Source organism: Balaenoptera physalus (assembly GCF_965194825.1).
Source record: "Balaenoptera physalus genome assembly, chromosome: 13".
NCBI lineage: Eukaryota > Metazoa > Chordata > Mammalia > Artiodactyla > Balaenopteridae > Balaenoptera > Balaenoptera physalus.
In genome coordinates this window covers 62170220-62183130 of record NC_138892.1, presented here as the reverse complement: position 1 = coordinate 62183130, position 12911 = coordinate 62170220, and the positions used below count along the sequence as shown (strand labels likewise).

The 12911-nt window shown below is 51.0% G+C and overlaps 1 protein-coding gene across 1 annotated transcript; it reads right to left on the bottom strand.

Annotated features, from left to right (window-relative positions):
- Positions 1–7609: 7609 nt before the first annotated feature.
- LOC309641163 (keratin, type II cytoskeletal 79-like) lies at positions 7610–11619 on the bottom strand. Its single transcript, XM_082420907.1, has 2 exons — positions 8941–11619; positions 7610–7691 (listed from the first exon to the last, which is right to left on the bottom strand). The coding sequence occupies exons 1-2, from the start codon at positions 9285–9287 to the stop codon at positions 7646–7648; spliced, it is 393 nt and encodes a 130-aa protein (XP_082277033.1). The 5' UTR covers positions 9288–11619; the 3' UTR covers positions 7610–7645.
- Positions 11620–12911: the final 1292 nt, after the last annotated feature.

The window sequence follows — 12911 nt, the reverse complement described above, 5'->3', positions numbered from 1 at the left end:
ATCTGTGTTCAAATCCCGCCTGTTGCCACTAACTGGCTGTGCAGTCTTGGGCAGGTCACCTAACCTCTCTGAACCCATTCAACCCATCCTCTCATCTATCATATGGGACGCCTGCCTCATAGGTCATGAGATGATGTATCTACAGTGCGTGGTACGTAGTAGGTCAGTAGGCATTCGTTCTTACCCCGCCCGGGCTTTGCCATCGCCACTTCTGAGGAGAAATTAGAGGACTTCTCATCCCTCTTTTCAATCCCTAATGAGACTGCTATTCCAAATCTGGGGAACAGCAGTGATGAGGGCCTACATAATTCCCACAGGCCTGAGCTGACCCTGACCGAATGAAAGCTGGCCACCACAAAAACGAGCAGCCCATCCCGTGCAAAGAGAGAGACCAGGGCGGGCCCATGGGGTGAGAAGAGGGTGGTCAGTGGATGCAGGTCTTGGGGACAGGGTTGCGGGGGAGGCTGGACTGGCTGGGAGCTCTCTCCTCTGGCCGGCTCCTCTCTCCCCACCTCCACCCTCATTGCCTCTCCCTGCCCTCTTCTTCCCTCTACCTCTGAGCTGCACCCCACCCTCTGTCCCCATCTACTTCAGCCTTTGCTGGGCTCTCCCTGCCCCTGCCTAGGTGACCTCTAAGTAAATGGAGAGTGGGTGGAAGTGCTGTGGCAGGGAGGACAGGAGACCCCCTGAGCCCCATCAAAGGTCCATGGGAGAGAGCCCAAGGGATGGTCCGTCCACCTGTAGTAAGTGAGCATTCTAGAGCCAGGACTATCTCCTACGAGGGACGAGGTTGAATATCCTCTCATCCTTTCAATGAGTATTTATTGAGTGCCAACTTCGTGCCAGGCACTGTACTGAACGCTCTGTATACATGTGATCATGTAATCTTCCTAAAAGCTCTCTGCAGTCAGTATCACAATCGTGCTTACAGTTGATGACTTGGAAGCCCCGGGGAGGTGAAGTAGGCCCCCAGGGTCACACGGTAGCATGTGATGGAGCCAGGACCCGAACCCACATCCGTCTGCTCCCAAAGGCTCTGCCCTCCCTGGCGTCTCACCCGTACCATCCTGCCTGGTGTGAAGCTAGTTTGTCTAATTTGTGCAGCGGCCAATCCAGAACTGGGCACCTGAACAAACCTGACTGAACCAACTGTTCAGGTCAAGGAGGCTTTGAGGGCACCGGCATCCCAGGGTCCACCGATTTCCACCCTGGTGTGCACGGCTGGGGCTGCAGCTGTAGCAACAGGGGACACCTGGAGCCACTCTTTGGAGGAGCTGAGATCTGATTGCTTTCCTGCCCCGAGAGGAGGTGGGAGGTGGCCAGGACCACAGCCTGAGTGGGAGCCCAGAGCTCAGACCCCTGGATGCCTCAGCTGGGTCTCTGCACCTGCCACTCACGGCTCTATCCTCCCAGCTGCCCCTGGGGGTTGATAAGGACTTTCATGGGCTAGGAGGAGGGTTTGCATCTGCAGGGTGCAGCCTCAAGGCATCTCGTGATGTGTCCATTGTGTCTTGTAGTCTGTAGCTGTGACACCCCAATACTAGGAGAAAATGCTGTGTCCTTAAGTTGTGTCCAGTGCCTAAAACAGAAAGCCAGCGGGGGTGGAAGGGACTTTAAGGGAAATAATCTATAATATACAATCAATCTTATTTTGTGCCTGTGGGGCACCCAAACCAAGGATCCCCAATTGAGGTACTTCTCATCAAGCTAACTCTAAGTTGAGGCAGACGCCATCCCTGAGACAAAAATTTAGATGAGGGAAAGCCTGCCTTGCTTTCCATGTAGCAGGAACTCTCATGTAGAGCTGCCATCACGTGCTGGACACTGGGTGCTTTTGGTGTAGGGGTTCCCTTCCTCACAACAACCCTGCAAAAAAGAGGAGTTGCTATGCTCAGTTTAGAGCTACAGCCGCTGAGGCTCAGAGAGGTTATGTAACTTGCCTGAGATCACATAGCTAGGAAGTGGTGGAGGTAGGAGGCCAGTCCTGTCTGTCTAACTTCAAAGCTTGTGACCTTAACCTCTGCACCGCAATGCTGTATATCAGAATCTGCAGGAAAAACAATTATACAACAACTTAGACAGACTTGTAGCTTATGGTCCATCAGAGCAGCCACGGGGTCTCGGCCAGCACGCTGCATGCTCTGTCCTCGCTTTTGCCACAGGACTGGTTGTTTGGATCATGTGGCCCTGTCCTTACAAGTATCCAATAATATAGGACACTGTCCTGAGGGGGCCAATTCTGTGTCCTCCAACTAACTAAGTCCAAATTAACTAAATGACAAATCCTATAATAAACCCAAACCAAACAGGAAGAAAGCTCTGGACTAGAGCCATATCCTGTGGCTCTCTTGTGAAGTCAGAATTGCCAGAAGTTCACAAAATCCTCAAACGGCAGCCTGAGAAACTGAAGGCAGGCATGCCTTCAGTGTGCAAGAGAGCGTTGACCCTCGAGGGAGAGAGGCAAAGAAGAGTTTCCATCCCTGAGAAAGGGAAGATTTCCTCCTGCAGCTCGTGGGCCAGCTCCTGGGTGACTCCCCCTGGCAGTGACGGCTAAAAGCAGGTTCCCACCCCCCATCCACAGTTCCACTCTTAACCTCTGTGACCCTTCCTCAACTGGCAGCCGTTCCCCGTCTTGCCAAAGAGGGATGAGCACCTGACAGGGGTGTGGAGCGGAACGGAGGGTGTGTGTGCCTAGTGTTTTCTGGGTGAGGGAGGCAAGCCCTTGCATTCATTCAGTCCTGGGATTACAGGGATCCCAAGTCTTTTAGCCCAACACCTGGTGCGTGGCGTGGGAAAGCACCTCCGCCCGTCCTGACCGGGTTTGTGCCCTCACCCCGCTCAGTCACCCAGCCTCAGCCTCCCCAGAGTCACTCCGTGGGGAGCCAGAGCCAACTTGGGGATCAGAGACTCTGCAGAAGAAGACCAGTCAGCATTTCGGCGAGGGGACAGTGAGGGCAGAGAGAGGGTGGGGAGCCCTTAGAATCGGGAAGGGGGGTTCTGTACACAAGGTCCCCCGTTTCCCAGGGGTAGAGAGCATTCTTGGTCTCCCCCCGCTCCCCGGGCACGTGTCAGCAGGGGTTACCCAACATGTTTTGACAGCAAAACCATTCTTGTCATCAAAAACATATGCACAGCCCCATTTGAAAACCAAGTAAAAGGAGAGATGCTCTGATTGGTGCAGAGGAGGGAACCGTGAAACTTCTTCCATGCTGGCCTCTCCCTGGACCCCCTGAGAGCAGCCCCTGGGGTCCTGAGGCTCCAGGAATTCAGCATGGAAAGCCCGTGTCCAGGCCATTCCCAGCTTTACACAAGTATTTCTAAGTAACATACGCATCATTAGCGGATCTTCCTGGTCCATGGTATAATCTTTGAGTTTTGTTACTTGATAAAACTGTCTCTATTTTTTAAGCCGTAAATATAATTTCAATAAAATTATTTCTCTGTTAAGATATATATATGTCTAACTGAATCTCTTTGCTGTACACGTGAAACTAACACAGCATTGTAAATTAACTAGACTTCAATTTTTTTAAAAAATCTGATTACCACCTGAAAAAATTTGTTTCTTTGTTCTACTTTGTCATTAGCAAGTTCTTCCCCTCTCTCAGCTCGTTTTCTCACCTATAGAATGAAACGTTTGGGGAATTCCCTGGCAGTCCAATGGTTAGGACTCCATGCTTTCACTCCCCGGGGCCCGGGTTCAATCACTGGTCAGGGAACTAAGATCCCACAAGCTGCGTGGTGTGACCAAAAAAAAAAAGAGAGAGAGAGAAAGAAACGTTTGGACTAGATTGCCTCAGATATCTCTCCAGCTCCAGTACCCCTGCTTCTCAATTTCTTTTGCTATAAAACAGCATAAGCCAGTTGTTGGGCTCTGGAACCAAGCTTCTTGGATTGCATACCCAACTCAGCTACTTACTAATTGTGTGACCTTAGCCAAGTTACTTAATCACTCTGTGCCTCCATTTCCTCATCTGCGAGATGGGGATGAAAATAGTACTTCTCTCATAGGCTGCTGTGAAGAGTGAATCAGGTAGAGGGTTGACAGGAGAAGAGCAGGTAGGGGGCACCCACTCATGGGAAAAGGAGCCAGAGGGGCGAAGTGATGGCACTGGAGCTGGATCCCGGAGGGAGCCCCCGGACCAGAGGGAAGCCACGGGGTAACTTTCCTGCCCTGTACAACACACCAGGGATTGGTGGTTGGCCTTCTGGATTTCCTTGAGAACTGGCTTGACCAAAACCAGACCGTGAAATCGATTACCAAGTGCAGTGTTAGCCATCACGCCTGGTATGCAAGAAAGGGAATGACTGTTCCGACCTTCACTCTTCCCCCTACAAGGAGGTGCCCATAGACGTGAGGAACTCTGACCGGACGTGACCCTGGCGTGGTTCCAGCTCGCCTTCCCTGTTCACCTCCTCATCCATTTCTCCCACACACTTGATGCCGGGTCACCTGCTGCTCCCCAAACACACCGTGCTCTTTGGTTCTTCCACGTCATGGCGCAGGCTGGGGCCCTGGCTGGCAGACCCTCCCTGCTCCTCCTTCAGAAGTCCCGCCCTTCCTTCAAAATCCAACACGAATGCTGTCTCCTCTGAAACGCCCCCAGACCTCCCAGGGAGGGTCAGCCACAGCCTGCCCCGTGCACCTTGTCCCCGTCCCAACATGGCTCTCATCACATGGTAACCCACAGAGGCAGACTGTCCTTCTGTGGTCGTGTGGAAGGTATTCAGCAACGTGTGTCAAATGGGCAGCGAACAGCAAAGGAAGGGAAAGCTTTCTGAGACAGTAGGAAAGCCAGTTCCTACCCATTCAGAGAAGAGGAGCTAGGCACCCTTGACCTGTCCTAAAAGAGAGACCACCCTAAGAGAGGAGAATAAGGAAGCCCCGGATGGTGAATGCCCATCAGTGATCCCACTAAAGAAGAAACTGGGGAGGCACCTAAGAAATCAGCATCATGGCACAGAACACTCCCCAACGAGCTCATCCCGACAGGCATGTAGAGATGTTTGAAGGGGAGCAACACAGCCAAGGCTGAACTCGGAAAAACGCTAAGGCCCGTGGCCAGGGGTCATTAGATAAGCTCTAGGTGAGAAGAACAGGGAGGCAGCATTGGGCTAACCCTACAGAAGACCCAGGCAAAGCCAGCAACTCAACTGCTACGTCATTTGCTCTTTCCCATCAAGAAAACAGTCATCAAACTGGAAAGGGCAGGATGCTTGAGAAGAAATGGAAGCCAAGACAGACACTGAGGGTATGAGAGGCCTTGGCCTTGTTGGGAATCTCAGGGGTCCAGGCCAGAGGAGCAAATCCTAGGACCCCATGGCCATGGCCAAGGAAATAAACACCCCTGGAGATCCATGAGAAATATAGACAGTAGAAGAGTTTCCAGAACCTGAAACAGGAAAATGTCCTCATTTTCAAAGGGGAGAGATTTAGACTTCTCCAAGTTAAATTTGATATCAATCTCCTATGAACCTCCAGAATGAATTCTAAAATGTGTGTGAGAGGCATGGAGCCAGCAAGACTTCCCTAAGGAAAAGTCAAACCAAATAGATTTTCTTCCATGGCTGTGTTACCAAACTACTAAAGGATGCCACGGATGCTGTTTGACCAAGACTTTTTTTGGAAGACGGCTTTTTTTCCCTCTCTTTGGAAATGCTTTCTTTCTGACATTCTTAAAAGTAAGACAGAAAAATGTGGGCCAGATGATGACGTGGTTAACTGGATTTTAAAATAACTGAGCCACTTGAAACACAAATTATTTATTAGTGGAGTGATGAGATCAGCCTGGTGGGAAGGCACCAATGAAGATCTAGTTCTTGGATGAGGACTCTTTTCTTGGCTCTGTCTGCCTTAATGTGTTTTATCAATGATTTACACTGAAATGTTGTAAAATAACTAAACTGAAAGTTTATCAGGTCTGCAGATAACCCGAAGCTGGGGCGTCAGTAATATATCCACTTATCCACTTGGACACCTCCAGTATATGGATAGGAGAATCAAGTTTCAAAGCACCCACAGTGACCTAAAATGATGGGATGAAACCACAATAACATTTCACAGGAAAAAGGGGAGTCATTAACTCTTGCGTTCAGTTTCAAAAATTCAGCTGCCCAAATACAGAAAGTTGGAGGACAGGGGATGCATGTCTCACTTGAAGGCATTCACGTAAAAAAACCCAGGGAGCTTTTAAGGGGCAAACATTGTGAAATGCCTTCTAAAAATAACACATAAACTAGTACAATATTAGACTGCATGAAGAGAAGTCTGTATCTGTAACCTTCCTCCCCACCTCTCTGTTTTCTGGATTCTGGACTAAGGATGCTATTTCCCCAACTTTCTCACATGCCACAAATGTCAGTTCACTAATCATCCCTACCACTAAATTGTTGTCATATGACAGACATGTGTCACATGGAAGACAATTGGATACGTGCAGCCCAGAGGGCAGAATCAGGGCCAAACAAGAGCAGAAGTCATGGGAAGAAGTTTCAAGTCAGCTTTCCAATATGGTTGTTCAACAATGGAAATGCCTGCCCTAAAAAAGAGTGAGCTCCCTGCCCCTAGAAGTATTCAAGTAGAGGTTACATGTCCCCCGTCAGGGATATTAGAGAAGGGGCTCTTATCCTGAGCATAAGGTTGGCCTTGGGCTCCCTACTGAATCTAAGAGTCTATCATCAACTCATGTCAAGTTAACTCTCTTACCTTAGTCTTCAAAGCCCCCTTGTTTCCTGGGACCCCTCCTAGATTCTGTGATCTACCTGCTACCCACAACTCACCTCCTGCTCTAACATGGAATTTCAGTCCCCACTCTCTGCCCATCTCTGCTCCTATATCCCTTGCTCCATTACAAACTGGGCAAGAAGGGGAACAGTATAACAGTCTAAGGACCAGGTTTTAATTTCAGAACTTCCTCTAACTAGTTGTGTGACCATGGGCAAGTTACTCAGAGCCTCAGTGTCCCTGACTGTAAAAGGGAGACAATAATAGAATCTATATTATGGAGTTGTTGCGAGGATTATGTAAAAAGCTTAGCTCAGTTCCTGGCCCATCATAAGCACATAAAAATGGAAGTGAGTATTGATTAAAGGTCCAGGTGATATATTCTATCAATTAAGTTGCACTAGTGAATTCTTTTTTTTTTTTTTTAAATGAGTTTGGTCTTTTATTTATTTTTTTAAATTTATTTATTTATTTATTTATTTTTGGCTGCATTGGGTCTTCGTTGTTGCGCACAGGCTTTCTCTAGTTGCGGCGAGCGGGGGCTACTCTTCGTTGCGGTGCGCAGGCTTCTCACTGCGGTGGCTTCTCTTGTTGCGGAGCACGGGCTCTAGGCACAGGGGTTTCAGCAGTTGTAGCTCACGGGCTCTAGAGCGCAGGCTCAGTAGTTGTGGCGCACGGGCTTAGTTGCTCTGCGGCATGTGGGATCTTCCCGGACCAGGGCTCGAACCCGTGTCCCCTGCATTGGCAGGCGGATTCTTAACCACTGCACCACCAGGGAAGCCCCTGCACTAGTGAATTCTGATCAGCCTTCCAGGGGCAATCCCCAAAGCTGTATGTGAATGCAAGTATCCCTGTCCATTGGCTATCTTACTTCTTCATAAAGATGCCTCAAGAACTCCATCTCCTCTATCAGGATGTCTATTATGCCGTGCAGATCCATTTGGCCCACGTATGCAGCATCCACATCCTGGGGGCGAGAGAGAGAGCAGGGCGGTTGGCTCAGCCCCCAGGGCTCTCGCCTCTCTCCGAGTCAGCCCAGCACCCTGGCAGCCGAAGACAACCTGCCCCCACTCCCTGCCACCTTGCTCACCTTCTTGAGCACCACAGACTCGTTCTCTGTGGCAGTGTGCTTGTTGTTTTCATTCTCATACCTGTTACACAGGGAAGACTCAGCCCAGGCTCCGCCCAGTTCTGCCTTTTAAGACATTGAACCCAGTTGGCTTTAAGGAAGCCCTGATGGGTCCCACAATGGCCAAGAACACCTTTGGGGAGCAGTTCGGTAATGCAGCCAACCAATGAAGAAACAGGGATACAGTCTTTAAACATTCTTCCACCTCCTTTGATGAAATGAGCACAATATTTGTGCAATAATATGGCAATTGAGAGCAGCCATCTGTTTGGATCAGAGCCCTTGGGAGGCTTTATGGGAACAGGTTGAAGATGTGTCAACAATGATTAACCTTTGCATTCACTTTCTACAACAGGATGTCATTGAAAACATCAACTTCTCTCCAACTGCTTTTGCAGAGACTTTAAGGTTTAGAAATTGCCAGTGTCAAGCAATGGGAAAAGTTATGAAAGTTTATACCTTAAACTCATAAATATACAGATCAACCAATCATAATATGTGGACCTTATTTGCATCTTGATTCAAACAAACTGTATTTTTAAAATTTATGACATTTATGGAACAACTGGAAATTCAATCGTTGATTGGATCGTTGGTGATACTGAGGATTATTGTTTTAAAAGATTTAGGTGCTCTTAGGGCATTGTGTTTGTGTGTTATTAAGTCACGTTATGCAGATGAACTATATGAATATATCCAGTAAAAATAGTTGTGAATGAAATGACATGATGGCTGAGATTTACTTTAAGACAATAAGGGAAGAGGAAAAGCGAGTGAGTAGGGGTGTAGACAAAATAAAATTGGCTATGAGTAGACAATTATTAAAGCTGGGTAATGAGAACATAAATGTTCATTACACTTTTCTCCCTACCTTCTAATATTTTTTTATATTACAATGTTACACAGTGTGACAATCCTCCAGGAGGCAATGGGTCCAGGACCTGAGCCCCCGAGGGAAGCAGCTCTGTCCGGACACTCCCCCAGCTGGGTCCCTGGACCCGAGAATAGCGTGGCCCTCTCCGGGGAGATGTCCCACGCCGGCCCCTCCCCATCCCCACACGGCCCCAGCCTGTCCAGCCCTCCTCACTTGCCTCTGAAGTCCTCAGCGAGATCCTGCACTTTCTTCAACTCTGAGTCCAGCCTCCCCTGCTCGCTCTGGAGGTTGTCCAGCTTCCCCCACAGGTTGTTGATGAAGTACTCAAAGAGGGGCTCCAGGTTGTTCCAGGTGATGCCCGATTTCTGGCCCTGCTCCTGTAGCAGCGCCCACTTGTTCTCTAGCACCTTGCTCTGCTGCTCCAGGAACCGCACCTGAGCCAGAACAAGAAGGGTGGCTGGCGCCAACCCCAGGCCCAGGAGGGACCAAGGACCCGGCCCATCATCACCATCTGTCTTGACCAGGACACCACAGGGCAGTGCAGGGCCTATGTCTTGCATGGGGAGGAGTTCCTGAGGGAACAATCTTTGCTGGAAAAGACAGTCCAATCCAATGACAAGGACTCTAAAGAGTTAATAAACATAAAAGCCCAGCTCCGGGACTTCCCTGGTGGCGCAGTGGTTAAGAATCCGCCTGCCAATGCAGGGCACATGGGTTCGAGCCCTGGTCTGGGAAGATCCCACATGCCGCGGAGCAACTAACCCCGTGAGCCACAACTACTGAGCCTGTGCTCTAGAGCCCACAAGCCACAACTACTGAGCCCGCATGCCACAACTCCTGAAGCCCGCACACCTAGAGCCCGTGCTCTGCAACAAGAGAAGCCACCGCAATGAGAAGTCCCCGCTCACAGCAACTAGAAAAAGTCCACACGCAGCAACAAAGACCCAACGTGGCCTAAATAAATAAATTAATTAAAAAAAAAAAAAAAAAAAAGCCCAGCTCAGTCAGTCATTAGACTCAGAAGTCAAGTCACTTCTTCCTGGGTCTCCCTTTCTCACTTGTCCTGGGTAAATCAAACTAGATCAATGTTTCTGAACTCTAACTCTGCATCAAAATCAAATTTTTTAATGCAGATGCATATATAGTATACGTGTATATAGAGGTACATATGGATATATACAAATATACATACAGAGAGAGAGAGAAAGAAAGCAAATGTGACAAAATGCTAAAAATTGGTGAATCTGGGTGAAAGGAAATATAGGAATATGTTGTACCATTATTGCAACTTTTCTGTAAATCTGACATTTTTTTAATTCCTAAAATATGGACGCCCAGCCCTATTCCTACAGACTCAGAAGGGTACTCATGGTGTGAACTTAATGGGCCCCAGGGGGGTTCTCTGCCCAGCCAGGGTTCCAGGATACCACACACGGACAACCTGCCAGACCCCAGCTCCCAGACCATGGTTCTGAGAGTCTGAGAAGGTGTTGCTTGTTTGACCTCTGGGACAGTCCCACAAAAGTCACTAGGGGAGAAGGTGAGGAGGTGGGCGGAACAGCTTGCCTCACCCTTTGCCATCAGGTCTCTCCAGATCCCACCTCCACAGCACCCCAGGCCCACAGTCACATGGCCCCAGGGCACTACGCAGCAGTGACAAAAAGACCTCTCTATGCCACGAACTTGAGTCCCAGGCCTACCTCTGCCTCCAAGTACCTGTATGATCCTGGGCAAATCACTCAATCTCTCCAGACCTCAATTTTCTCTTCTTAAAAATGGACACACGGGACTTCCCTGGTGGTCCAGTGGTAAAGAATTCACCTTCCAATGCAGGGGACGCAGGTTCGATCCCTGGTCAGGGAACTAAGATCCCACATGCCGCAGGGCAACTAAGGCCGCGTGCCACAACTAGAGAGAGGAAAAAAAACCCGCACGCCACAACTAGAGAGAAGCCCGCATGCTGCAACCAAGACCCGACGCAGCCAAAAATAAGTAAATAAATAAATAAATAATCCTTCAAAAAAAAAAAGGAACACACTATCACCTAGACTGATTTCTCATGAGACACTGTGGGTATCATATGAGAAAGGGGACATGAATATCCTTTGGGAACCCACAGATCACTGAACCAAGGTATGGTCAGCCACCAGGATTTTCCTCATCGTGGTCCCACTGCCTGTGGGGGCTCGGGGTAGAGGTAGACAATGCAGCAAAGTGAACCTGGAAATGCCAGAGATGACTACAAGAGCTTCCCTAGTTGGCCTGAGGGCCAGAGGAGGAGTCAGGACACTCCCGATCTGGGGCAGATCAAAGTGCATATCCCCGGGTCACGGTGACCTGGTGACCACCATGCTCATCATCCACCCCAAACTGAGCTCCTTGGTTGGAACAGCGAGGAAGAATTGGAGAAGGGAAAAGGAGGCTTCCCCTAGGACCCCCCCACCATTGTGTCCTGATCACATCTTTGTCCTTAGACCTCCTCCAAAACTAAGAGAACAGGCAACCGATGGGGTTCCTTGGAGACTTGACACTTGAGACAGTTTTCCCAGCTATAAAACAACAAGAGGCAGCAAGGGCCACCCCACTAAGAAGAGCAATGAGGACAATCTGCTGTTTAATTGGGCGATAAGTCTGCTGGGTAACCCCATTAATGACGACTATAAGAGAGGCTGCAACACAGTCAAGCTAGGCTGGGCCAAAAGGCCTCGTGAGTGGACTCAAGATTCACCATCAACTACAATAAAGACGGTCCAGCCATTCGGGTCCAGGCCTCCCACGCTCAGGCCAGAAGGGCTGCAAAGGTCATTCCATCCACTCCGGCCCCAGCGTACATGGGCTGCACCAGCCTCCGCCCAGCCCACCCTCTCTTAGGGGCCTGGCTTGCACTCCATGGCCCCTCCCTGCCTCCTTCCACCTCGGCCCACCTTGTCGATGAAGGAGGCAAACTTGGTGTTCAGGGTCTCGATCTGCTCCAGCCCCTGAGTGCGCACCCGCTGGATCTCCGGGTCGATCTCCACATCGAGGCGGGTCAGCAGGCTCTGGTTGACAGTGACCTGCTGGATGCCTCCAGGAGGACAGGCGGGCCCGAACGCCTGCCTGCCAGCCCCCAGGCCCATATAGGCCCCACCACCAAGGCCGAAGCCTCCCAGGGCCTATCCAGATGAGGCCCCGCCAGCCACGCTGACCGAGATGCTCTTGCTGGCCCCCAAGTTATAGAGGCTCCGGCTGTGAAAGCCGCCCGTGCTGGGGCCACAGCGGGCCCTCCCACCGCTGCCACCACTCCGGGACACGGTCACCCAGCTGATGCTGCTGGGGGCCCGGGAGCCGCCCCCTCCGCTGGCAGAGTTAGAGCTGAAGGCCCCTTTGGTGGAGTACGTCTGCTGAGACACGGAGGACCTCCTGGCTGCAGCAGGGCTGGAGCGCAGGCCAGGAGAGCTGGGAAGGAGCACGGTGAGCTGCTGGGCCACTAATGGCTTTTTTATCTTTTCCCGGCTCCTGGGCTCCACAGACACTCCTGCCCCATCGCCCCTGGAAGAGAGGGAGGGGCCCTGTGGGTCAGGGGAATCTCCTCTCCCGTGGCGGGAGGGAGGGGCTGCCCCCAATTATCGCCTGAGCTCCAGAGCTGGGGCTGAGCCGAGACCGTCTGGGGCAGGATGCCTCCTCCTTCTCCCCCCCTGGGGTGCTCCTGACTTGGAACAGAATGATAGGGGCTCCCATGGCCACCGCCACCACCCAGTGGTTGGCTAGTCTCCTCCCACCCATCCTTAGTGGCCGCCGTCAATGGAGCTCTGTTCTGGGGTTGGTCCCAGGCCCCTGTGGTAAGCCAAGGTCCCAGGGCCCAGGCTGTGCGGTGGTGAGGGCGGAGGCATTGAGCAAGGGGCTGTGGAGAGGGTGCCCAGGCCTGTTCTAGTCCCACCCTCCCGGCCCACAGCCTTGGTGCCTCCTGGCAGGTCCGGGGTGTAGGGGCACAGGTGACAGCCTGGGGTGGCAGGGGGCAAGCAGCCTGATCTTTTGTCATATGCTGGCAGACTGTCTGCTCGGTGGAGATCATGTGCTGGGCAAAGGGGGTACAAAGACAGAAGAGGGTCCCTGGCCAGGCTCCCGGGAACTAAGATCCCTCATGCCACGCGGTGTGGCAGAAAAAAAAGAAAAAAGAAGACGTTAGGTGTCCAAGAAAAGCCCCG

What these genes read in the sequence shown, in the direction of transcription:
- LOC309641163 (XM_082420907.1), bottom strand. Translation starts at nt 9,287, where the DNA reads ATGCAAGACATAGGCCCTGCACTGCCCTGTGGTGTCCTGGTCAAGACA. An exon ending in GCTGAGGACTTCAGAGGCAA is followed by an intron (nt 7,692 to 8,940) that starts GTGAGGAGGGCT and finishes TCTCGCCCCCAG; the next exon opens with GATGTGGATGCTGCATACGT.